The sequence below is a fragment of the Macaca thibetana genome, chromosome 1, assembly GCF_024542745.1.
Source record: "Macaca thibetana thibetana isolate TM-01 chromosome 1, ASM2454274v1, whole genome shotgun sequence".
Classification (NCBI taxonomy): Eukaryota; Metazoa; Chordata; class Mammalia; order Primates; family Cercopithecidae; genus Macaca; species Macaca thibetana.
In genome coordinates, this window is record NC_065578.1 from 144729346 (window position 1) to 144755512 (window position 26167).

General features: G+C 42.9%; 1 protein-coding gene across 3 annotated transcripts in view; it reads right to left on the bottom strand.

Annotated features, from left to right (window-relative positions):
- The window catches only part of TGFB2 (transforming growth factor beta 2), a 102579-nt gene that overhangs the window by 18959 nt on the left and 57453 nt on the right, over positions 1 to 26167 (bottom strand). For all 3 annotated transcript variants that reach the window (XM_050780339.1, XM_050780347.1, XM_050780358.1), the window contains one exon: positions 18939 to 19102. In XM_050780339.1, coding sequence (XP_050636296.1) covers positions 18939 to 19102 — 164 coding nt within the window. The remainder of the gene's footprint in view (positions 1 to 18938; positions 19103 to 26167) is intronic.

The following is a 26167-nucleotide window of genomic DNA, read 5'->3' on the forward strand; positions in this document are numbered from 1 at the left end:
AAGAGCCCTGACCATCTGGGCCACCTGACAATCAATCCATTCCATTTACTCAGGAGTCCCTAAGAGTTCTCCAAAGAAGCCATGAGGGCTGTGCCAAGTGCCTTTGAAAATCATTAGCATAGTGAAAAGGTCCAGAGGCTTTGGAGTCAGACAAGCCTAAACTATGGCTTACTGGATCTATAATTTTCTCATCAACGAAAAGGAATAATAAAATCCACCTTGGATGCTTGTTGAGAAAGTCAAGTGTCACAGAGTAGGAAGAGCATCAGTCACATTGTCTGGTATTCAATAGTGTGAGTTATTGTTATGATTATGTTCCTTACCTGGTCAGAAACTTTCAGAGGCTTCTAATGCCTAGTGAACAAAGTCCAGATTCCTTAGTTTAGTATTGATAACACAACTGGCCACCAACTTATCATCCCAGACTTGCCTTTCATCCCTAGAAGCCTAATCTAAACAATATCTCTAAAACATGGATTATGTACTCCAAACTTTGGCTTCTGACTAGTAACCCTATCAGAATGCCTTTCTCTCCTCCAGTTTTCCCCTAAAAAAACAAAACAAAACAAAATAAGCCTTTCCACTCTTCAAATCCAAACTTGAAGTCCAGTTTTTCAATGACATGCTTACTTTCACTCTAAACTAAAGTCAGGTCCCTTTTCCTAGTTCCCCATTCAATGCTACAGGGTTTGCTGAGCATTTGGTCCCTTGTGCATAGTGGCTTCAAGGGTAACCCTGGATGTGTGGAAATGTCCATTTCCTCCAATAGAATATTAAGCCCATAAAAGATAGAGGGAAACACAAACTTATTTAAATCCCCACAAACCCTTATATTTTGGTTTGCTGACACTGGTAGCTTAAAGAATACATATTCATTGATTAATTTTGGAGGAATCTGACTCTTTAGGTCGAAACCCTGTTATTAAAAACCAAGATTTTCTCTCAGGCAGACAGGCACAGAGAACACACTCCTGTGAGCATTTCTTGGCTTAACCACAGCAGGAACAAATGATTCTCCAACACATCATTCCCATATCCATACTCTGGAAAGCTTTCATTGGCTTTGGAGGAGCCGTTTACCCTCATTCAAAGTAATAATAATAATAACTAATAATATTGAAATATTTAATATGATCAGTTAATTTGTTTGGTCAGTCATTCATTCATTGCCGAGCATCTTGTATGCACCTGAGTCCTCATTTATTCATTTGTTTGATTTTATTTTATACCTCACTTCCCCCAGTTTAGTTCAACGAATATTAAGCACTGGCTGTAAGTAAAGCATTGCATTATACGTACACCCCGAGACAATAAGATGGACCCTGTTCTTAAAGGAGTGCATTGAATAGTAAGGGAATATAGACATCTCAAGAAAAACTTAAAACAACGTGTTCATAGGTTACCAGGAAATGTTACAGGCAGGGCATCTATCCTTGCCAGGTAGATGGGGTCAGGGAAGATTTCCTGGAGAGAGGAGAGTGTAAAAGGATGACTATGAACATCCAAAAACCAGCACTAAGAGAACACAGTCCAGGTAATAGGGATGTGCTGGTTCATTAGAAAGGAGAAGAAGGCCAGGCGTGGTGCCTCACTCCCGTAATCTCAGCACTATGGGATGCTGAGATGGGAGGATCGTTTGAGCCCAGAAGTTTGAGACCAGTCTGAGCAACATAATGAGACCTCATCTCCATGAAAACATTTTTAAAAATTAGCTGGACATGGTGGTGCACATCTCTAGTCCAAGATACTCAAGAGGCTGGGGCAGGAGGAACTGTTGAGCCTGGGTGGTCGAGGCTGCAGTGAGCCAAGATTGTACCACTGCATTCCAGCCTGGATGACAGAGTGAGACTCTGTCTCAAAAAAAAAAAAAAAAAAAAAAAGAAAGAAAAAAGAAAAAAAGAAAGAAAGGAGAACAAATAAATGCATCCTCCCCTTTTATCTTTTCTAACAATATATACTAGGATTTAGGGAGAGTTGGCTTGATAGGTGTATGGGTTTCCTAGAACTGTAGTAACAAAGTACCATAAACTGGGTTGCTAAAATTAACACAAACTTATCCTCTCACAGATCTGGGGGCTAGAAGTCTGAAAGCAGGGTGTTGGCTGGGCCATGCTCTCTCTGAAGCCTCAAGGGAGGATCCTTTGCCTCTTCTAGCATCTGGTGGTTTGCTGGCAATTTTTGGTGTTCCTTGGCTATAGGTGCATAGCTTCAACCTCTGCCTTCATCTTCACATGGCAGGCTCCCTGTGACTGTCTTCACATGGCTGTCTTTTTATAAGGACACCAGTCTTACTGGATTAGGGACCCACCCTCCTGCAGGATGACCTCATCTCAACTAATTATATCTGCAATGACCCTATTTTCAAATCAGATCACATTCCAAAGTACTGGGGATTAGGACTTCAACATATCTTTTTTAGGTGTAGAGGAGGGGACACAATCCTACTTCCAACAGTACGGATTCATAAATCATACTGTGGGGAGTATAATGCTGAATCTATGAGCTCCTTCAAAGCAAAAAATGTTCTTTCTCTCTCTTATTACCCCCACAGAGTCTTTTTCATGGCAGCTTACACAATCCCTGCTTGGTAAATTTTTATTAACTAACAGACTTCATTAGAAAGACATATTTGATCAAGTGACAAATAAGCCCCCAATTAGTCTTTTCTAGTGATAAAAACAAACAAACAAACAAACAACAACAACAACAACAAAAAAAAACTGCTTCTTGGAATTTTATATGCACCCAGAAACCCACCACAGAGATTATATATACCAAGGACAGAAAGCATCATCAGACAGAATAAGCAACTTAATACTGTTTTTTACCCTTTCTGTTTATTTCATTATGAGAATGAAATGAGGGAGAGAAAGCAAGACAGAAAATTTCAAATTAATAGCCAGTGGAGGCTTATAGAGAATCAGAACTGGGTAAAGTGGCTTTTATTTCACAGAGGCACAAACGGAGTTCTCTCTTCCTGTCTAACCGTAGCCTCCTTGATTATGCTGGGTCACTTCGGGGGTGCCTACCACACTGACACACTGCATGATTATCCTTCAGAAGTGACTTAACCCGCCCAGTACTTATCTTGCTTCTGCCATCACCATGTCCTGTAATTGCCATGGCTCCTTTATAATTGCGTCTGTCTAAGAGGTCGTAAGTAATGTATACCTGGCAAGAGCTTCATAAGGGCCTGCAGTCAGCTCCCATGGAATACACATCAGCCTCAGAAGACTGAGAATACAAGTCTCTTTGGAGCTCAGATAGCTACACTATTATGTCACAACGTGAACTCTTTCTCTTTACAGTACAGAGTATTGCACATTGATATATACCTGTATTATACATAGCCACGTGCAATTATGATTAAATATGGCATACGCAGACCTTTGATGACCTTTATGGAAATGTCAGTAGATGTGCCTTAAAGTTACACACATATATACACACACACACACGCACACACACACACAGGAAAGTCTCTCCTCTGTGATGAAAACACCTTATAATTCCCTATTGTTTCCTTCATTAAAAAAAATAAATCTTTACAGATGAACCTCTGTGCTAAGTGCACATGTGCATAGCAAGTAAATACATTTCTCCAGGTCGAAGGGATGAAGGAGTCCTTTGTGTGAAGAGAAAGTCTCTTGGATGCTGCAGCTCAGTAGCATTCATGAGACCATCAGGCACAAATCACACAAAAGAGAAAAGGATTCAACTGGACTAAAGCCACATCAGTATAGACCAGGAGAGAGAGGGGTGCAGTACAATATGTAATGGCAGAATTTGAAGGAGAATTAAATCAAGACCATACTGACTTTTTCCTAGCTGAATTCCTGCAGTCTTTGAGGCTGTACCACACAGCCCAGCACTATGACAATGATCTAGCTGTTTCCTGCCATTGAGGGAAAGACTGTCCATAAGACCTCAAGCTCTCTGGAGCCATATCTTCTAATTTTTATTTGACCTCCCCCTTCCAACTCCACTCTGACTTTAACACTAACATATGTGCACTTGGGGAACAGACTTCTAACACTCGATTTCTACCTCCTGGCACCTATAACACATGTGATCTGTACTATAATTTAAGTGAGCACTTTAATTTAGGGCATGTGACTATAAACCAACAAGCCCAGATAAGTAAGAGTCTGTTTTTTCTAAAAACATCAAGTTTATGGGGTACCCAAGAATATCAGTTTCATTAATTTGTTACATCACTTTATTTTTTACCTACATGGTTATTATCTATTCATATTAAATACTTTATCAGAATTAGCTCTGAATAAGTCACAGAAGCAGCATAGTTATGTACATTTCTTTCTTCATCAATATTTAGATATCTTTAAAACAAATGGAACAGAATTTCCAAATCCGAAAAAATGAGTGATGTTTCTCAATAGAATCACTGCATAAAGTTACAGACTTATATGAAGGATGTTCCTTGTAGTCTTATTTTGACATTTTAGTTAAATTCATTCAAAAACACTTATTGAACACCCACTGTGGACCAGACACATCTCCAGGAGTTTATGGCTAGAGGTGGAGATCAGATTATAAACAACATAAAGATGGAATAGATCAAATATGGCAGATAATGAAGATTATCAAGGAGAAAAGCACAGTAGACACTGGGGCTAGGATGTGTTGGGAAAAGTGACTCTGACATCTTAGGTAACGGTGGCCAAAGAAGGTCTCCCTGAGCAGGTGATCTCTGAGGAAAGACCTGAAGGAATAAAGGGAACCAACCATATGAGTAGATGGAAAAGCACTGTGGGTGGAGGGAACAGTGGCCACAAGCCACAGGAAGGAGTGAGTGCAGTGTTTGAGGAAGAGCAAAGAGGTCATTGACACACAGGGGAGCCCTAGGAATGAGGGGAAAGTTATGGCTGAGGGGCAGGTGACTAAGGAACAGGTCAGAGCCAGCCTCCTAAGTCATGGTAAGGACTTGGCTTCTACTCAGGGTGAGATATGAAGCCACTGCAGGGCTTTAAAGAGGGGATTTTGATCTGACCAACATTTTATCAGGAATCACTTTGACTGCTATGCTGTAAACAGCTGCTGAGGGGGTGTATTAGTCCATTTTTACGCTGCTAATAAAGACATACCCGAGACTGGGCAATTTACAAAAGAAGTTTATTGGACTTACAGTTCCACATGGCTGAGGAGGCCTCACAATCATGATGAAAGGCAAGGAGGAGAAAGTCACATCTTACATGGATGGCAGCAAAGAGAGAGAGCTTGTGTAGGGGAATGCCTCTTTCTAAAACCATCAGATATCATGAGACTTATTCACGATCACGAGAACAGCATGGGAAAGACTTGCCCCCATGACTCAATTACCTCCCACTAGGTCCCTCCCACAACACATGGAAATTCAAGATGAGATCTGGGTGGTGACACAGTCAAACCATACCATTCTGCCCTGGCCCCTCCCAAATATCATGTCCTCACATTTCAAAACCAATTATGCCTTCTCCACAGTTCCCCGAAGTCTTAACTCATTTCAGCATTAACTCAAAAGTACACAGTCCAAAGTCTCATCTGAGACAAGGCAAGTCCCTTCTGCCTATAAGCCTGTAAAATCAAAAACAAGTTAGTCACTTCCTAGATACAATGGGGGTACAGGCACTGGATAAATATAGTCATTCCAAATGGGAGAAATTGGCCAAAACAAAGGGGCTATAGGCCCCATGAAAGTCTGAAATCCAGCAGGGCAGTAAAATCTTAAAGCTCCAAAATGATCTCCTTTGACTCCATGTCTCACATCCAGGTCACGCTGATGCAAGAAGTGGGCTCCCATGGCCTTGGGCAGCTCCACCCTCATGACTTTTCAAGGAATAGCCCCCCTCTTGGCTGCTTTTATGGCCTGGTGTTGAGTGTCTGTTATTTTTCCAGGCATGCGGTGCAAGCTGTTGGTGGATCTACCATTCTGGGGTCTGGAGGATGGTGGCCTTCTTTTCACAGCTCCACTAGGTGGTGCCCCAGTAGAAACTCTGTGTGGGGGCTCCAACCCCATATTTCCCTTCTGCACTGCATAGCAGAGGTTCTCCATGAGGACCCTGCCCCTATAATAAACTTCTGCCTGGGCATACAGGCATCTCCACACATCTTCTGAAATCTAGACATAGGTTTCCAAACCCAAGTTCTTTACTTCTGTGCACTCACAGGCTCAACACCATGTGGAAGCTGCCAAGGCTTGGGGCTTGCACCCTCTGAAGCCATGGCCCAAGCTCTGTGTTGGCCCTTTTCAGCCATAGCTCGAGTGGCTGGGATGCAGGGCACCAAGTCCCTAGGCTGCACACAGCACAGGGACCCTGGGCCGGGCCCATGAAACCACATTTTCCTCTCAGGCCTCCAGACCTGTGATGGGAGGGGCTGCTGTGAAGACCCCTGGCATACCCTGGAGACATTTTTTCCCATTGTCTTGGTTGCCATTTGGCTCCTCATTACTTAAGCAAATTTTTACAGCCAGCTTCAATTTCACCTCAGAAAACGAGATTTTCTTTTCTATTACATTGTCAGGCTGCACATTTTCCAAACTTTTATTCTCTGTTTCCCTTTTAAAACTGAATGCCTTTAAAAGCACCCAAGTCACATCTTGAATGCTTTGCTGCTTAGAAGTTTCTTTCACCAGATACCCTAAATCATCTGTCTCAAGTTCAAAGTTCCACAAATCTCTGAGGCAGGGGCAAAATGCCATCAGTCTCTGCTAAAACATAGCATAGAGTCATCTTTGCTCCAGTTCCCAACAAGTTCCTCATCTCCATCTGAGACCACCTCAGCCTGGACCTTATTGTTCATATCACCATCAGCAATTTTATCAAAGCCATTCAACAGGTCTCTAGGAAGTTCCAAACTCTCCCACATTTTCCTATCTTCTTCTGAGCCCTCAAAACTGTTCTAAACTCTGCTTGTTACCCAGTTCCAAAGTCACTTCCACATTTTGGGTATCTTTTCAGCAGCAACCCACTCTACTGATACCAGTTTATTGTGTTAGTCCATTTTCGCACTGCTGCAAGACTGGGCAATTTACAAAAAAAAAAAAGGTTTATTTTATTTATTTTATTTTTATTTTTTTATTTTATATATTTATTGTTTTTTTTTTTTTTTGAGGTGGAGTCTCGCTCTGTTGCCCAGGCTGGAGTGCAGTGGCCGGATCTCAGCTCACTGCAAGCTCCGCCTCCTGGGTTTACACCATTCTCCTGCCTCAGCCTCCCGAGTAGCTGGGACTACAGGCGGTCACCACCATGCCTGGCTAGTTTTTTGTATGTTTTAGTAGAGACGGGGTTTCACCGGGTTAGCCAGGATGGTCTCGATCTCCTGACCTCGTGATCCACCCGTCTCAGCCTCCCAAAGTGCTGGAATTACAGGCTTGAGCCACCGCACCCGGCCAATTGGACTTACAGTTCCATGTGGCTGGGGAAGCCTCACAGTCATGGCAGAAGGTGAAAGGCACATCTCACATGGTGGCAGACAAGAGAATAGAGCTTGTGCAGGGGAATGCCTCTATTTAAAGCCATCAGATCTCATGAAACCTATTTACTGTCACAAGAGCAGCATGGGAAAGACTTGTTCCCATGATTCAATTACCTCCCACCTGGTCCCTCCCACAACACATTGGAATTCAAGATGACATTTGAGTGGAGACACAGCCAAACCATATCAAGGGGCCAGGGTGGAAACAGGGGACCAGCCAGGAGGCCACTGCCATGGCCCAGGTGACAGACAAGAACTGCTTGGACAGGCATAGTAACAGCAGAGACATGGGAGGTGGTTGGCTTTCAGAGATATAAGAACCAGTAAAATCAGCTGAATGACTTATCATTTTCCTCTTCCATAGAACTTTGGCAGTCTTTAAAAATCAACACTACCTTTCGCAAATCTGGATTTGTCCCCTTTGAGGGAATTCTCAAGTATGTATGCTAGGCTCTGCCACAGTTCTAGAACAGGGGTTCCAAAAAATATCCTGGGTACTGTTGGCATTGAGAAATAAACATACATGCTCCCTTGAAACAGCTTTTGCCCTAAAGGAGGTTACAGAAGAATTGGCACACTGAACATTTACAACATGAAGAACAAAAGGAATCTTATTAAAAATCAATTGGGAAGCATATATCAAGCCTATTTGTGTGGTGGTGGAGCAGGGAGAGGTAGTAACAGGACAGGAGATGAGATAAAAAGATACCCCTATTGGAGTCAGTCATTGTAATCATTCTTCAAAAAGAGAAGCAAGACAGAGCACAGGCCCCAGCTCAGCACTGCAGCCCTTAGCATCTTGATAAAGTGAATGTACACAGTGATAAAACAATGGCTGTTACCAAAACCCTGCTCTGTCCCACTGTTAACAGAAAACAGATCAGACCTTTTCCAAGCAGAGATGACGGACACCACTGTGGTGGAGTGGTTTTAGAATCACAAGCCAACCTCAGGGGGAAATATGAACCATGTTCAAGATGACAAGAAAAATCCTGACAGTAACCTACTCCTTCTGTATCTTATGTGCCAGACACTTAACCTAGGTGTTCTCCTCAGAGGGACTCATTAGGCAAGAGCTGTTATCTCCGTTTTCAGATGAAAAACTGAGGTTCAGAGAAAGGGTTGACTGGCTACCAAGGTCTTCTCCTTTCCTGCCCTGAGATGCTCATCTGCACCTTTTTTTTTTTTTTCTTTGAGAAAGAGTCTTGCTCTGTCGCCCAGGCTGGAGGGCAGTGGTGCAATTTGGGCCCACTGCACACTCCGCCTACTGGGTTCAAGTGATTCTCCTGCCTCAGCCTCCTGAGTAGCTGGGATTACAGGCACCCACCACCACACCTGGCTAATTTTTATATTTATAGTAGAAATGCGATTTCGCCATGTTGGCCAGGCTGGTCTCAAACTCCTGACCTCAAGTGCTCCATCCACCTCGGCCTCCCAAAGTGCTGGAATTACAAGCGTGAGCCACTGCACCCGGTCTGCTCATCTGCAACTTAATGAGATGACCACAAGCTGAGTGAGTGGAAAATATTCTTGAAGGAGACCCTGACGCAAACTCCTGGGACAGCAACCAAGAACCCAGACCCTACAGCAAGAAGGGCTAGGGGAAGTGGTTCATTTTTAGCAGATTCCGAGCAGATCATAAATTTCACACTGTTTCTTACAAAAGTTCAAACTCAATGCTCGGAAACTGTAATGATAATAATAGTAACCGTTGAGGATACAGATACTGTGCTAGAAGTTTCCATGCATTATCTCTATGCCTTACAAAATCTTTGCCAAGTAGGTGCTTTTATCTGCATTTTACTGGTGTGGAAATAGTGTTAGTAACATGACTTCCTCAGACTCCCCAAAGGACCAAAGCTATGCCTTGAACCCACCCTGATCAACTTCAAAGTCTGTGTTCTTTCTGCTAGTATGGAATCATGGTCAAGAGCATGACCCCTGGGGTCAGACTGCCTGGGTTCAAATTCTGGCTCTGTTTCTTCCTACCTGCCTGGCCTGGGCAAGCTACTTAACATCACTGTGTCCCAGTTTTCCCACTTGTAAAATAAGGATGAGACCAGTACCTACCTTAGCACACAGTAAGCACTGCATGTATTAGCGATAATTATCAATATTGTTATTGAGTCACATTATGATAAAAGAATAAGATTATTAGTTAGTATTGGATATTCATTAACATTTATTTGAATACAGTGGAGAAGGGCTGCTGTTCATTCTACTTTTTGGGGGGTCTTGTCTGCTGACAAGGTTAACACACTTGTGCTAATGTTATAACCTAATACAAATGATAACAATCCAGTTTCCTTATGAGGCACGCACGCCATTTGATCAGTTCGAAAAAAAACCCTGAGATATTAATAGCCTTGTGCAAACAAAGTGTTTATTATACTTCCTTTTTTTTTTTTTTTTTTTTTTTTAGGTGGGTTACTGTGCTATGTATGTCTCCAGCGTGGCGCCAGGGCTAGGATCAGTATTAAGAAGATTGTATGCTGTAAAATTATGTACAACAGGAGCACAGTATGGCTTTTTGTTTGTTTGGTTGGTATTTTTTTTTTTTTCAGTAGCACTTTTGCAAGTCTAATTTAACAGACAGTTTTTTTGGCTGACCTCTTTTTATTTTACACCCCCTTGGGCAATATGAGAAATGAAAGCTGAACTCTGTGTGTGTGTGTGTGTGTGTGTGTGTGTGTGTGCGCGCGCGCGCGCGCGCACGCACACATGCACAACCACAAGCACATGTATGTGTTTAGGGTTAGGAGAAAGGGACAATTTTCATTAACCCCATTAGTGCTGTGCTCCCTGGTATGATAAAAACCCCACCTTTCAATTTTGCAGCATTAGGATCCCTTAGATGGTAGGCCTAGGCCATCTACCCTGAACCTTCACTATGAAGCCTTAAGAATGTGCATTTTAAAATCTGTTGCAGAGATGTTACATATGGAATGTCCATTAAAGGTAGCTGATGATTCACTCCCCCCACCACAATCTTTGCTTACTTATTTTGCTCCACAAACATCAATTCACCCTATCATCCTCAAGTCTGAAAAATCATTTAATATTTACTATACAACTTGAAGCCAAAACTAAATGGATGTAAATGACTTAGGATTTCACCACTGTTTTATATATCCTTGCAACTGATAGCCTCTAGAAATGACATTTCATCACATTTGACAAGCTGGTTACTGTTTCAATGCAGATTCGACGAGGCATTAAAATCCTAAGGAAAGACGTCAGAGCAAATAGGAGGACAGATTTTATTTTACAGATGCTCCTCGATTTACAACGGGATTGTGTCCTGATATCATATGTATGAACAAAATTAAGTTGAGTCACTTTTACACCATCATAAAGTTGAAAAAATCAAAAGTAGGGGATCATCTGTACTTTTCACTTGCCAAAGTCTTGAGAGTTTTCCGTACAGAGGGGGGTTCCTTTGCCATCCTAGGGGTGGCTTCAACTGAAGCTGGAGTTCAGTGGCACAATCTTGGCTCACTGCAAGCTTCCCTTCCTGGGTTCACGCCATTCTCCTGCCTCAGCCTCCTGAGTAGCTGGGACTACAGGTGCCCACCACCATGCCCAGCTAATTTTTTTGTATTTTTAGTAGAGATGGGGTTTCACTGTGTTAGCTAGGATGGTCTTGATCTCCTGACCTCGTGATCCACCCGCCTCAGCCTCCCAAAGTGCTGGGATTACAGGCATGAGCCACCATGCCCAGCCGAGATGGCTTTTCACCATGTTGTCCAGGTTGGTCTTGAACTCCTGGGCTCAAGCGATCCACCTGCCTCAGCCTCCGAAAGTGCTGGGATTATAGGTGTGAGCCACCGCGCCCAGCCTCTGGATCTAGTTTTTAAGAGGACTTGCAGCTTCTGCCTTGGACATTTTCACACTTCAGTCTCCGTCTAAGAAGTCAGACTACTCTTCTGGGAAGACCACATGGAGACAACTGAGACTATCAGCCCCATGGGAAAATGCAACATTTTAGTGACTTTTTCTCCTGATACTGTAAGATGTAGGAACCCAATACATCACTCTGCTTCCCCCAGGGAGTTATTTTTGCATGATTTTATTCAGTGGTCTGAAGCTAATAAATCAGTCTTAAAAACAACCTGGCAACTGACTTTCACAGGTAACTCAGGAGAGAGCTCTTCTCACTGCACGAATCAAAGACATAGAAGTCAAAATCTAAGCAGTGACAGCAAAGGAAGGGAACTAACACATGTGAAACACGCACTCCCCACCTGGAAGTCACAAACATTATTTCATTTCACCCTCACAATAAACCCCAAGCTAATTGGGAATTACTAAGAAAGTTAGGTCACAATGCCCATACCATTGCATACTATGCCATACTGCCTCAATAAGGTAAATGGGGAGGCCAGACGTAGTCATCAAATCCTGGGACATGAGTGTGCACACTGAAACATGAGGAAGGTCGTTCTGACAAAATACTATGCATACCAATTAACCAAACCCACTCCTATTTCAATCTAGTCTATTCTGATATCTCTGCAACAAATATTGTTGGGTTCAAAGGAATCTCTTGATTCAGGCATATGGCTCAGTTCCTTGGAATTATGTGTCTGCCCACGAAAGGAGCCCAACCAAGATGGCAAGTTGCCCACAAATTCTCACAACTCCCTTTCTGGCAGGAATGAGTTCTGAAGCATTTCTCTGGATTCTCCAGCTTTTGCTCTAAAAGTACCTCGGGTATATCTCTATTCATATACAGATACCACTTACATGTACATTTCTTCACAAGACCCTGAGCAACCGGAAGGTGGAGGCTAATTTTTCTTTAGATGGCTGGCACGAGGTATGATGCTGATGCCAGGAGGTGTACACTCACAGTCTGCTGACTATTACTTTACTTTACACAGTGGGTTAGTGTTCCAAGATCAAAGATGGCTGCAACTTCTTTGACACATTTCCCATTGATATATGGGATCTATTTCCTTTCCCTTTTAATCTGGGCTGCCCTGTAGTTGATTTGATCAATAGATGAAGGCAAAAGTGATGTGTCATTTCTGGGCCTAAAAATTTTTTTTTTTTTTTTTTTTTTTGAGACCAAGTTTGACTTTGTCGCCCAGGCTGGAGTGCAGTAGTGCAATCTCTGCTCACTGCAACCTCCACCTCCTGGGCTCAAGTGAGTCTCCTGCCTGAGCCTCCTGAGTAGCTGGGATTACAGGTGTGCCACCATGCCTGAGTAATTTTTGTATTTTTAGTAGAGATGGGGTTTCACCATGTTGCCCAGGCTTGGACTCCTGGGCTCAAGCAATCCATCTGCCTCAGCCTCCCAAAGTGCTGGGATTACAGGTGTGAACTACCACGCCCAGCCTGTGGGCTTAGTTTTTAAGAGGACTTGCAGTTTCTACCTTAGACATTTGCACACTTGAGTCCCCATGTAAGAAACCAGACTATACTTCTGGGAAGACCACATGGAGACATCTGAGACTATCTAGGGGGAGGAGCCCAGCTGAGCTCGGCCTTCCAGTCATCCTACTAAAGTTCCAAGCATAGGCACAACGCCATCATCAATCCTCCGGACCTACCCAACTGTCATCTAAATGCCAGCAAGTGACCCCAGCCAAAGCCACATGGAGCAAGAGAACATCCAGCCAAGCTCTGATCAAATTTCTGACCCACAAAAACTTGTGAAGTACAACAAAATGATTATCATTTGAGGCCACAAAATTTTGAAGCTTGTTATGCAGCACACAGATAACCCAAACAGTGGTATGAATCTTACTATTCTGGAGGTGGTAAGGTTTTAAATGAGAAATGAGTATTGAAAGGGTGTCAGTTGGTGAGAAGAAACTAGAAATACTGGAGAGCTCCAAGTCCTCTGAGGTTAGCAAATTTAAATATAAGTATTCTTTGGTGGTCCCAAAGGATTATTTAGGGCCACGAAGTTATGGGTACCCTTAGATAAGTCATTAAGTTCCCTAGGCATTTCTTCATGTGTAAAATGGGGATTTATCCAACTCCAAGATAGCAGGTGTTCTTGCCCATATAGGAGACGTTCAACTTGAAGGGAATTCTCCTTCCTATTTTCTCTCCCTCTACCTCATAATTCTGGTCATGATTTTAATCATACATACAGGGAAAATGTAATCAAAGAAAGGTGTGTTCAAATTTATAAATTGGCTGAGAGCTATAACAGCTATCATAGGTTTGAAGATATTCCTAGAGCACTGGAGTTTTGTCTGAACATATCACAATAAAGGCTGCCTTTGGCATAAAGCTTTAAAAATATGGCAAGGATCATTACTATCTAATAACAGTTGTTTTTCATCTTTGTTTCCTCCTCTTTCCCTTCATCTGTCAGACACTTTATCCCTCTCATATTCCCTCCATTATTGTTACACATGGGAAGCCTATCTTGATCACACCAGTAGATGCTATTTAGAGTTTGTTAACTTGAAAGAGGTTAGAGAAAGCAGGAAAGAAAGATTTTTATTTTACTATCATTCATTAATGTTCTGACAGACTGTTCTGTAAAGAGAGCAGGGTAATGAAAATCTTAAGTTCACAAGATTTTAGGTTTAAATAAGCTCAGAGTGACTTCAACAGAAGCATGGGTTTCCTAACTATCCCAGGTGGAGAGAAATAAACCTTTACGGCTCTGGACAAGACAAATCCTGAATTCATGTACGGAATTGCTCTCCTAGGTCCATCCAGCCTCATACTGTGACTCTAAAACAAATACCTGGAGGCATTTTTATGAGACAGAATGACCCAAAAATTTGGGCTATATTTTAAATCTGTGAATTCCAACTGGAAGATCCAAATCTGAACAATCACATGTGAATCACCAGGAGAGTTCTTTGAAACAAACATCTGTGCTGAGGCGATTCTCATTTTCCTTTCCAGGGAAAATCAGAATCTCCTTGAAGGAAACTGTGGTTAGTCTTTGTAAAAGCTCCCCCAGGGATTCCAAACCTGGTGGAGTGCCTATGCTCACATGTAAGTCCACAGGCACGTGTGCACACATGTACACACATACATACTCTCCTCCGGCTGAATATCAGCATCCTGAAGAGTCCTAATAAATCATCCAAACAACCATGTAAATGACCAGAGAACCTTTTCATGGTCACCCTGTCTTCTTCTAGGGAGTAGGATGCCAACTGTGTGTCAAGTAATACAGTAATCAAAGGGTATCCAAGAACTTCAGAGGCTTTGTTCTTCTGAAGAGCTGAGCTTTCCAAATAGCTGAAGATCTGCCCACTTAAGCACCAGATCTTTTTTTTTTCCAAAATAATATTTCAGCAATTTTGGATGTTAAACTCTGTAAAATTTATTGCATGTGTTCACTTTCCTGACTATAATTTAGCCTCATCTTCATAATTCAAGGCTATTACCATAGCATCAATTCCTATAATGGGACTAGAGATGGGAGTTTATTACCAAAGACTACAAAGACCTCCAAATGGCAGCTGAAGAAAAAGGAAAGTTGGAGAACACCATGCTAAAAATGGGACTCCAAATAAAGAGGTCAGAAGCAAAAGTCAGAAGCCAGACAGGAAGCCAAGGAGATAAAGAGTGGGTTAACTATAAACAGGGTAAGTTTTAGAAAACTTGTCCACAACAGGCATTGCTTCTGTGGTCTGATTATCTGAGATAGCATTACTGTGATACACTGGTAAAAATCTTTAGTCTAAAGCAGAGGTCCCCAACCTGGATGGTACCCGTCCATGGCCCATTAGGGGCCCGGGCCGCACAGCAGGAGGTGAGCAGCAGGCAAGCAAGCAAAAATTCATCTGTGTTTACAGCCACTCCCCATTGCTTGCAGTACCACCTGAGCTCCACCTCCTGTCAGATCAGCGGTGGCATTAGATTTTCAAAGGAGCAAGAATCCTATTGTGAACTGCACATGCTAGGGATCTAGGTTGCACGTTCCTTAGGATAATCAAATGCCTGATGATCTGACATTGTCTCCCATCACTGCCAGATGGGACCGTATAGTTGCAGGAAAACAAGCTCAGGGTTCTCACTGATTCTACATTATGGTGAGTTGTATAATTCTTTCATTATATATTACAATGAAATAAACTGCACAAGTAACGCTCTGTGGAAAAATTGTATTCCATGAAACTGGTCCCTGGTGCCAAAAAGGTTGGGGACTGCTGGTCTAAAGGACCTGCTGCTGATGTCACGGTGTCCTCCTCTAGCCCTCCTCTTTTAATTTAGTGCTTCTAATTTCTTGTGGCCCTACAGATAGTCAACCCAGTTGAAGCAATAAAGGGCAAGAGGCTGCCTCTCTGATCCATCAAAAGTGTGTATGTGTAGTCTTCTCTTCGGGTGTTCAAGGATCTCTTTGACTTGCTCTCTGGACCTTGCCTGTGTTTCAGGAGGTGTATAGCTGAGCCCCAGAAAGATAAAAAATTGCCATTATTTTATATTTTTCTGCTAGAACTTTCTCCTTCCAGATGCCCATGTATAGTGACAGTGAACGTGCCCATGCTTCTCCAAACTAAAAGCTTCCATCTTGGGCCGTTCCTCTTTTAAGCATGGGACTCTAAGCCATGCAGATCGTGTCGCTTGTGTCATGGAGCAGCCAGTGCTGCAGAAACCTCTGAGACACATCTACCAAGAACTCACTAAGGTCCTCTAAGTTGCCAGCCTCAAGAGAAACACCCTTTCCTGGAGAAGGGTTGGGCCCTGGGAGGAAAAAAGTCATTGGCAAGCCTGTTGGCAGAGGCTACTCCTCAGAGGACAGGGTCAAGCGGCCACAGAAAAATAGTGACTTAGCAGCTTCCATTACAGGTAACAGGACCTAGGTGACCCTGCCTTCAATTTACTGAAGCTAACTAAAGTAGGGCCAAAGAGAGCAACCTATGATGCTATAGTCAGCACAGAAGGAAATTTAAGAGTGACTTAATTGGTAAAAAAAGAAAAGAAAAAGGAGATACAATCATATTTTTTGTTTGTTTGCTTAAATCATCTTGTAATTTATCTGGCTACCCTTAATCTGGCTTTTTTTCATAGGAACCAATTTTTGCTTTCCCTCCAAATATTACTTCATCCTCTAGCCTCGTTTGTCTTATTATTCTTCTATTCTGGCTTATCCCAAGGGTAAGAGAAAGGGAAAAATTTGCTAGGAATAGTATAGTATGTGGTGAGGAGATGGAAGGACTTGGGAGTCAGAGGTGGATTTGTATCCCAGCCCTGCCATTTCCTACCTGTGTGACCCTGGCCAAGTTACTTAATTTCTCTGGGATTTAGCATCATTCTCTGTGAAATGGAAAAAGAATAGAATAGCAGAAAGAACACTTCATTTTACAAACTCCATAGTATAGCTGTGAGTATCACTGGAAACAATACTTCCAACTCTTTGCTCAGCATAGTGTCTGGTCACACAAGCATGCTCTCTGACCTTGGGGTGACGAGCAACGGCCGGCCCATTGGTGCTACCCAGAATGCGAGTTAGGATTTAAAAGTCTCCAAAAACAGGTTCTCGAGGGCCTATTTAAATAAGTAAGAATTATTCTTCATGAATACCCATGTGAACTACTACTTTAAAACTGGGGCTGGGCACAGTAGCTCATGCTTGTAATCCCAGCACACTGGGAAGCTGAGGTGGGATGATTGCTTCAGCTCAGGAGTTAGAGACCAGCCTGGGCAACAAAGCGAGACCTCATCTGTACTAAAAATTAAAAAAAAAAAAATTAGCTAGGCATGGGGATGCACACCTGTAGGATCGCATGAGCCCTGGAAGTTGAGGGTGCAGTGAGCTATGGAGCTATGATTGCACTACTGCATTGTAGCCTGGGTGACAGAGCAAGATGCTGTCTCAAAAAACAGAAAAAGAAAACAATACGACTGCTTTGAGTATTTTAAACTCTTCTTCAAGTCTCATATTCATTTGTATGGTAGTTCTCCATTTTCATAATGAATACAAAGAAAATTTTGATCCTAATGATCACAAATTCCAAATGATTAGACTCCAGAGAAACCAGAGGTTTCTGTACATAGATGCCAATTTCTTTTTCTCAAGTAGTCCCATGTTTTAATCATATTGTCATATATATATATCCCTTATCATGGGGATCCCAAGGGGTTTGTTCTTAATCCTCTGTAGTGTCACTCTACACACTATCTCTGGAGGGTCACCTTCTCCCTAGTCTCTCCTCACCTCCAGGCACTGAGCACTATGTACCAGGTACCCTCAGCAAGCCCATTCAAGACTGTCTTTGCAGTGACTGCCCATCCTGCCAAGAATGATGATCCCCCGTTGCGTTTTAATAGCTACTTCTCAAGGCCTCACCAAAATGTCGGCTCCCTGGTGAAATTTCCCCACCTATACCCTATATGCGAGTACCACTATTCATATGGCATCAGGATGTATTTAAGTTGCCTGTTTATAAGGCTGCACCAGACTCAGGATTTTTCGAGTGGTTTTTTAATGTGCACAAGAAGCACCTGTGAATCTTGTTAAAATGGGGATTCTGACTGTGTAAAGTCTAGAGTGGGGCCTGAGATTCTACATTTCTCACAGCCCCTAGGTGATGCCGATGCAAATGCCCTGTAGACTACACTCCGGTAACAGGCTTTTAAGAACATCTCTGAAAATCTCAGCAAGTTGGCATTTCATCATCATTACCATTATATTTTGACGCTGCTGCCCACCAACTCCAACTCTACTAGAAAGATGAGAATAGGAGACGTCAGGACTGTGTGTGTGTGTGTGTGTGTGTGTGGGCGGGGGGGTGGGGGTTGTATTGGGTAGGTGGATTGGAGACTGTGGGTAGAATTAGAAAGGAAAAGGAAATGGGCTAAGGTTAATAAAGACACAGGAGGTTGCAAAGAGAGGAGGAAAAAAGTGAAAAAGACAGGAAGAGAGAAGACAATAAGCGAACAAAGAGAAAATCATAGAAAAGGAGAAAGAAACAGCCATAGGATGAGTAAAGGAAGGTCAGCTGACTGCTTCTCAGGAAGGAATCGGACTTTACAGTTTATCTGACTTTACAGTTTAAGGGGTTGAATTCTGGAACCAAACCCTCTCAAGAGTACATACTCCGGCTGTTCATGCAACCGAGGAAGTGTGCTCAGAACTTCAATACTGCATTCTAAAGGGTTCTTCCCTCCTGAGTGATTAGGAACAAGCTATTACTATAACAGTAATAGCAAATGAGGGCCTATATCATGATTGTGACTATATAGAATGGCTTATATCAGCTAAGAAAATCTAAGACACTAGAATTCTTTTGTGTTAAGACCTCAAACTGATTGCCCATTACAACAACCTAAATGAGCCAGGTATGGTGGCTCATGTCTGTAATCCCTAAACTTTTTGAGGCCAAGGTGGGAAGACTGCTGAGGCAAGAGGATCATTTGAACCCAGGAGTTCAAGGTTGCAGTGAGCTGTGACCATGCCACTGTGCTCCAGCCTGTGACAGAGAGAGAGAGAGACTCTGTCTTTAAAAAAAAAAAAAAAAAAAAAAAATGAACATTACCTGATACAGCTCAATCCGTTGCTCAGGCACTCTGGCTTTTGGATTCTGCAAACGAAAGACTCTGAACTCTGCTTTCACCAAATTGGAAGCATTCTTCTCCATTGCTGAGACGTCAAACCGAACAATTCTGAAGTAGGGTCTGTAGAAAGTGGGCGGGATGGCATCTGTAAAAAGTTAGGGCAATCATTGAAAATGATAAAATCCATTGTGCTTTCAGAAAAGACTAGCATGAGATAATCCCAAGAAGCCATAAGGAAAATATCTACAGAATAATTTAGTTTCCGACGGCCAATTTAATGTCATTAACAACTTATCCAGAAAAAAAAGAAATAAAATAAACATGTGCATTTAGTTATAGGAGTAGCAAATTAATAGAGATTAACAAACCACTTCCAATTCCATTTGAAAGCATGCAGTTAACCCCATCCTTTGAAGGCTGACAGAGTGGTGGAAAATCATAGATGGTTTTGAATTGGGACAAGTTTATGACAGTTGATGCCTGGAGAGAGCTGACAGGCCTGCATACACTTTAATCAGATATGCCAAGAAAATAGTTCCTAATGGCCAGCAGTTTGCCCATGTATTTTTTTTTTCCTTGAAAGTTTGGCATCCAAATAAATTTTTTTTTCAACCAGGCTCATATATCATATCTCCTTTGACTTCAATATTTTAGTTTTTCACACACATATGACTTAACATATTCTCTAGTCAAGTTATGATGAGGAAATCTGAATAAACAAAAGTATAACCCACGTACTAACTTATACCAGATCCAGTATTAGAATTCTTTATGCAGGATAATCTCTGTTGGCGGGAGGTCATCCTAGCTAATGAATAAAAAGAATTGGCACAAATTCCTTCAGTTCTAAACCATGTAAAATACAGAGTTGCTGATGGCACATGACAATTTAAAGCTCCTAGGAAGACTGGACACAGTGGGTCATGTCTGTAATCCCAGCACTTTGGGAGGCTGAGGTGGGCAGACCACTTAAGGTCAGGAGTTTGAGACCAGCCCTGGCCAACATGGTGAAACCCTGTTTCTGCTAAAAATACAAAAATTAGCCAGGCGTGGTGGCATGCACCTGTAATCCCACCTACTCCAGAGGCTGAGACTGGAGAATTGCTTGAACCCTGGCAGTGGAGGCTGCAGTGAGCCGAAATCGCAACACTACACTCTAGCCTGGGCAACAGGGTGAGGCTCCATCTCAAAAATCAATCAATCAATCAATCAATCAATCAGTCAATTAAGCTCCTGGGTTGCTTTAGAGTTGTGCTGGTTTTTTTTTTTTTTTTTTTTTTGGAATCTGCCAATGTCTTTGAATGTGCAACTGAGGCTAAACCAAGACCAGAGCAGGTCCTATTCTAACTCCATGCTTTCAAATACAATATCCATTTATTAAGCACCTACACTGTGCAGACCACTTGTTACAGGTATGTTTCCACAGTCTTCTTCCAAAATCTCCTATACACTTTCTTGCCCCTTTCCAGAGTGTTTCATCCAACTCTAGTGGCTCCATTTCTTTCTACCCACTCTTCAATTATCTGACTTCATTACAAATAATCATTCACAGTTGTTCATGTTTTTTATAAATGTTTTTATTACTTCTGAATTGTGTTTGTTTATTTTGTTTCCCCTGTGAAATTTTAAGAATCTTGAGGGCAGAGACTGGATTTGCCAGGTCTTTCTTCTTTCCCGCGTATCTGGGACAGGGTTCTGTATACATGGAGTTCACCAAATACCCCGTTTGCATACTTGGTCATCAACAGGAGTCTCTTGAAAGACTCAGGCATCTGACTGTTGGCAACACTAACTTCTTTTTAAATAAATGAGCCATCTTGCCGATCTTAAAATAGACGTAAATACCTTCCATGATTTATTGGGAAATCCATGCCCTGACGATTACACTGAAGAAAAAAAGATGCTAGGAACACACCAACATTTTCTCATCTTAAGACACCTGAATTTTTGCCTTCATAGGAACTTTCTCCCAACCCATCTCCTTCCCCTATATATGTGTGACTCTCAGCACACAGGCTCATGGAGAAGCAGGGAATTTCTACACCAGTCTGCTCCATACTGGTTAATAAAATGACTGTGTGAATTGAGGCTTTATAACCCATGAGTCAGAAGTCTCAGAAACAAACAAACAAACAAAAAAACCCCAAAAATCCAAAGTATCCAGGTTTCAAAGAAAAAAAGTATTCATGCAGACATGGTGATGATCCACTGCATCACCACTGCGAATTAGTTGATGGGCGGCTTCCAGGCCAGGGAGCACTGGTACGCGCAGAAAGGCTTTTGGAGTCCCCTAGCACAGCATTTTGACAAGGTAGTTGCTGAGAACAAATACTTTTTCTCCTCTGGGATATGCCCGCCCTCATGATTGGAACAGCTTGTCCTATGCTGACCAGCTCAGCTGAAAACAGGCCAGATACCCAGAGAAGGCTAGGCCGGTCTGGGGCCAGGCTTTCTGGCTTTGCCCACCCTCTTGGCCAAAACCTTCCACAGGCTGATGCTGCATTCATCTTCGCATAGCCTCCGCATTGGACAGTAGAAGCTTCAAACATTCTTTGAAGGAGCATCCTGGAAGAGCGAAGCTAATTCAGCGTGTTTCCTGTCATTAGGAAGAATAAACATCTCACTGAATTTGCGGCCCCCCCCCCGCCCTCCGCCCTTTCAGTGGAATCCCTGCAGGGCTCTTCCACTTTCACAAGCACCCATCTTTCACACCCGCCCGCCTCAATCTTATCCTTCCATCAAGTTTGTAAATAAGTGCTATTGAGATTTATTTTTATCTCTTTTGTGTTTATTAAACTTTGGACCATCCCCCCCCCACTTTTCTGGTCCTCTGCCCATCCACACTCTTTCTTTTTATGGCTGCCTCAGACCATGAGGTCAATTTTGTTTCTTCTTCTTCTAAGCAAATCATCCAATGATCCTGTCCTAGGCTTTTGAGCTTTGAAAGGGCGTTTGCAAATATTTACAGGAGTAGCTTGCTAGTTAAGTACAGTTGTTCAGCTGGGCTTCCTATACATTGGCAAACAGCCCTCCTCCCCTCTGGCTCTTATAAGCATTTAGGCTGTTTATATTTCAACTGTCTAATAACACAAATCTGCATTTTTGGTCCTTGTTTTATAAGTAGAAGTAGCTAACACACACAGTGAAAGGACTGCTGAGCAGCCTCCATCAGCCACTCTGCTTTGGTCTTGTAACCACAGCGAAGCGGCCAGGCCAGGAGGAGCCGGCAGCCTTCCCTGCCTGTACTCCTGCTCCAGCGCGTGAGAGTGTGGTAAAAACTGTCAACTGAAGAACCGACTACCCCTTCCAGGGGTCGATGCCAGCTGTCCTGTGCTGTCATCTGCTCTGGGTCACAAGCCCCCTGGCTGGCTGAGGAACGTGAGCAACTGGCCAAATGTTTCCTCATTTGGAAAAAAACAAAATTGCTGTAAATTGCGCTAGCAGCCTTTGACCCTGCCTTTACTTCATAAACACCCTATACACGCGGCAGGGAGACCCAAAAAGGCCCCTCGATGCCCAGTCGGGACGCAGCAGGCTCCCGCCCTCCACGGAGGGAGCTCGGGGTAGGGGCTTAATGGCTTGTGCAGCTCTGATCCACCCACTTAGTCTTGGAGGGATGGAGCTTTTTCCTCTGCTTCCTCCAAGAACTAATTTCCCCCTTTGGAATGGGAGTTCTCGCTAAAGTCCTCTGTAATACGCATCCCAGTTGCTATTCCATTGCCAGGTGGTCAGGTACTTGTGCTTGACCTTTGCCAACTTATCCACACTCACATCCTGGCCCGCTCCCTTCTCTCAATTTCTGACCTACTTTTTCAGTTCAATCAAATCGATTTTCCTTCAACCCTTTGGATTTCACACCAGGACGCTGATTCTGGTCCTCCTCCCAGGCTTTCTCATGGGCCTTCCTCCCAGGGAAAATTTTGCACATAGAAGATTCCAGTATGTCATCAAGTGGTGTCCCCCTCACCTCAGCCTTGGCCACACATGCCAAATCATATTTTGCAGAAGGAAGAGAGAGAAAAAAAACCTGAGAAAATCTAACTAGTCACTAATTTCCAAAGTAACAGTATACAAAAAAACTTAAATATAGCACTTAATCACATAATACTGTATGTACATTATATGTTGACTTGTATCTGCTCCAAAAAATTTACCAACTTATTGTATGTAAGCACTTTGAACTCACAAATCTTTCCTTATAGTTTTTCTCCACAGCCTAGGGTGGACTTCATGAGAGTGTAGCCAGCACAGGTGCACAGGGTCTCTCCATCCTCAGAAAGGTCTCATACCTGAATTTAGTGCTCTGTGGCCTCTCTAGTCATCATCTTGAAATCCTCAATCATTTCATCTTTGAATTGATGCTTTGTAAATGAGGTCTTATAGGACAATGGAGCATGCACAGAGGGCTGGGGACCTCAGCCCCAGGCCATCTCACCTCCTGTCACCTGTCCACTTGCCCAGGACTCTCTGCCTCTTACCCCTTGCCCTCTGGTGTCCCCAGTCTCACCCTGCCTTCCCTGCCCCACCCAGTGGCCACTGTTTTCCTCCACCCAGTGAGAGCTGGGGTCAGACACACAACCCATGCCATTTCAGGGCAGGGCCTGGTGGCAGCTGTCCCCACCACAAGCTGGTAGTGCCACAATATGTTTAGGGAGCAACCCAGTAAAAGCATGTCTCTCACCCACTCCTTTTTAAACTTTTTTTTCAATACTTTTTGGGGTACAGGTGCTTTTGGTGACATGAAAGAATTCTTTAGTGGGTGATTTCTGAGATTTTTGTGTTCGCTCTTAATTCAGGTACAAACCACATCCCAGTGCAGAGTTTGCAACCCTATGGGTTGAAGTGGCAGTCCCATGGGAAGGGAGATACCTGGCTCAATGTGTCATCAATCTTGTGGGCTTGTGGCAGGGGGACCCCAGCAGCTGCTGGGCTGCATGTTCCAAGTTTTAGGGCAAGGGTCTCAAGTCCCTGTGAGAGTCTCCTGTCACTCTAGGAGCATTCCCATGCCCAAGAGAGCACAATATCAAACAGCACATAAAAAAACACCGCGACAGTTGGAAAGAGAGAGAGAGAGACAGAGAGAGGGAGACCATGGAACAAAGGAAAAAGTTTTATATTTTAGCATCTTCAACAGTACTCCTTTTCCTTTTTTTTTTTAAACAAGATACCCCATATTTTCATACTGAAGAAGGATTCTGCAAGTTTTGTAGGTAGCCCTGCCAAAGCCTCATATAGTTATAGGATTCTTATGTACTGAAGGACCTTCAAGGCTACCTGAATTCTAATCCAGTTAAGAATGAACTGGTTGAACTGAATCAACCAGTTCCCAGCTCTGTGGCAACAGGGATATTATCTGGCTTTTCTGAGCCTGTTTCTTCATCTATATAATGAAGTAAATAATTTTCTACCTCATATGTAATGGATCGTATTGTCAGGATTATATAAGTAAGCAGATGGAAAGTTGGAGTGCTGGGTCTAGCACAAATTTCCACAGTTTCCTCCCTGCCTCCCTTCCTATCCCGCAACAAAGCTGCCAAGTGGTCAGTGGGCCTTTCGTGAATGCCCCCAAGAGAAAGGATGCTTTGACTAACTGACAGACTTAATTAGAAGAGGAGAGAAAGAACAGGAGGAGCTAAGTGTCCTGGGGCAGTTTATAAATGACGCTATATACTCTAATTCCTTTCCACTGAATAGGGAGAAATTCCAGTCACCAAAGTTCTCACAGACTCCCCCCACTATCCTTTAACATTTCATCTGATTTACTATAAACCTGACCATCAGAAAAGGTGACAAGAGAATCCTAACTTTCCACTAAACAGCTCTGCATCAAGCAATTTCACCTCTCACTACAATGTTCATATTAGGACTATTTTTATTAAAAAGGTTAATCAACATTGGTACAATACTATTAACTAGGCTTGGATTTCTTCAGTTTTTATATGTTCTACTTTTTTAATTTTTAATTTTAAAAATTAAAATTAAGGGTGTATATATTTATGTGGTACATGAAATACTTCAATATAGGCATGCAATGCCTAATAATCACATCATGGTAAGTGGGGTATCCATCCCCTTTGAAAACGTACTATAGTTGTGATTATCATTGGGAGAAGCTGTTGAAGGGTACACAGGAACTCTCTGCACTATTTTTGCAATTTCTTGTGAGTCTAAAATTATTTCAGACCTGGCACAGTGGCTCATGCCTATAATCCCAGCACTCTGGGAGGCCGAAGTGAGAGGACTGGTTAAAGCTAGGAGTTTGAGACCAGCCTGGGCAGCAAAGCAAGACAAGACCCCATCTATATTAAAAAATAAAAAATTAGTTGGGTAATGTGGCAAGTGCCTGTACTCCTACCTACTTGGGAGGCTGAGGTGGGAGGATCACTTGAGCCTGAGAGGGTGAGACTACAATGAGCCATGATTGAGTCACTGCACTGAAGCCTGGGCAACAGAGCGAGATCTGTCTCTAAAAAAAATTAAAATAAGCCATGCATAGTGGCTCATGCCTGTAATCCCACCACTTTGGGAGGCAGAGGCAGGCAGATCATGATGTCAAGAGATCAAGACCATCCTGGCCACATGGTGAAACCCTGTGTCTACTAAAAATACAAAAATTAGCTGGGCATGGTGGCAGGTGCCTGTAGTCCCAGCTACTCGGGAGGCTGAGGTAGGAGAATCCCTTGAACCCGAGAGGCAGAGGTTGCAGTCAGCCAAGACTGCACCACTGCACTCCAGCCTGGTGACAGAGAAAGACTCCGTCTTAAAAACTAAAATAAAATAATTTCAAAATAAAGTTAAAGAAAAGGTTAATAAAAAACAAAACTGAATAAAGGTCTTACAACGTCACTCATATGTGATGAGCTCTGAAACAGAATGTAGATTTGAGGTTTGCAAGAAGTCCCCCAATGATGTCTAGGGTTCAGCCCTTCAGGAGGGCGATGCTTCAGCTATCTATCTATTGTTTATTCCCTCTTAGATTGGTCACACCACAAAACTGGCAGAGAGAAAGTGTGTGTCTCTAAACTTGCTTGTAGGTGCTTGGGTCAAGAACCTACAGGTATTTGCTGTATTTGCTAAAGCAGTGGTTCTTAAAGTGAGGTTCCCAACCCATGGCATCAGCCTTGACTAGGAATCCATGATAAATGTGAATTATCCAGGAAAGTCTGATGCACCATCTCATCAAAGTTTGAGAACCAATGGGTGACTACAT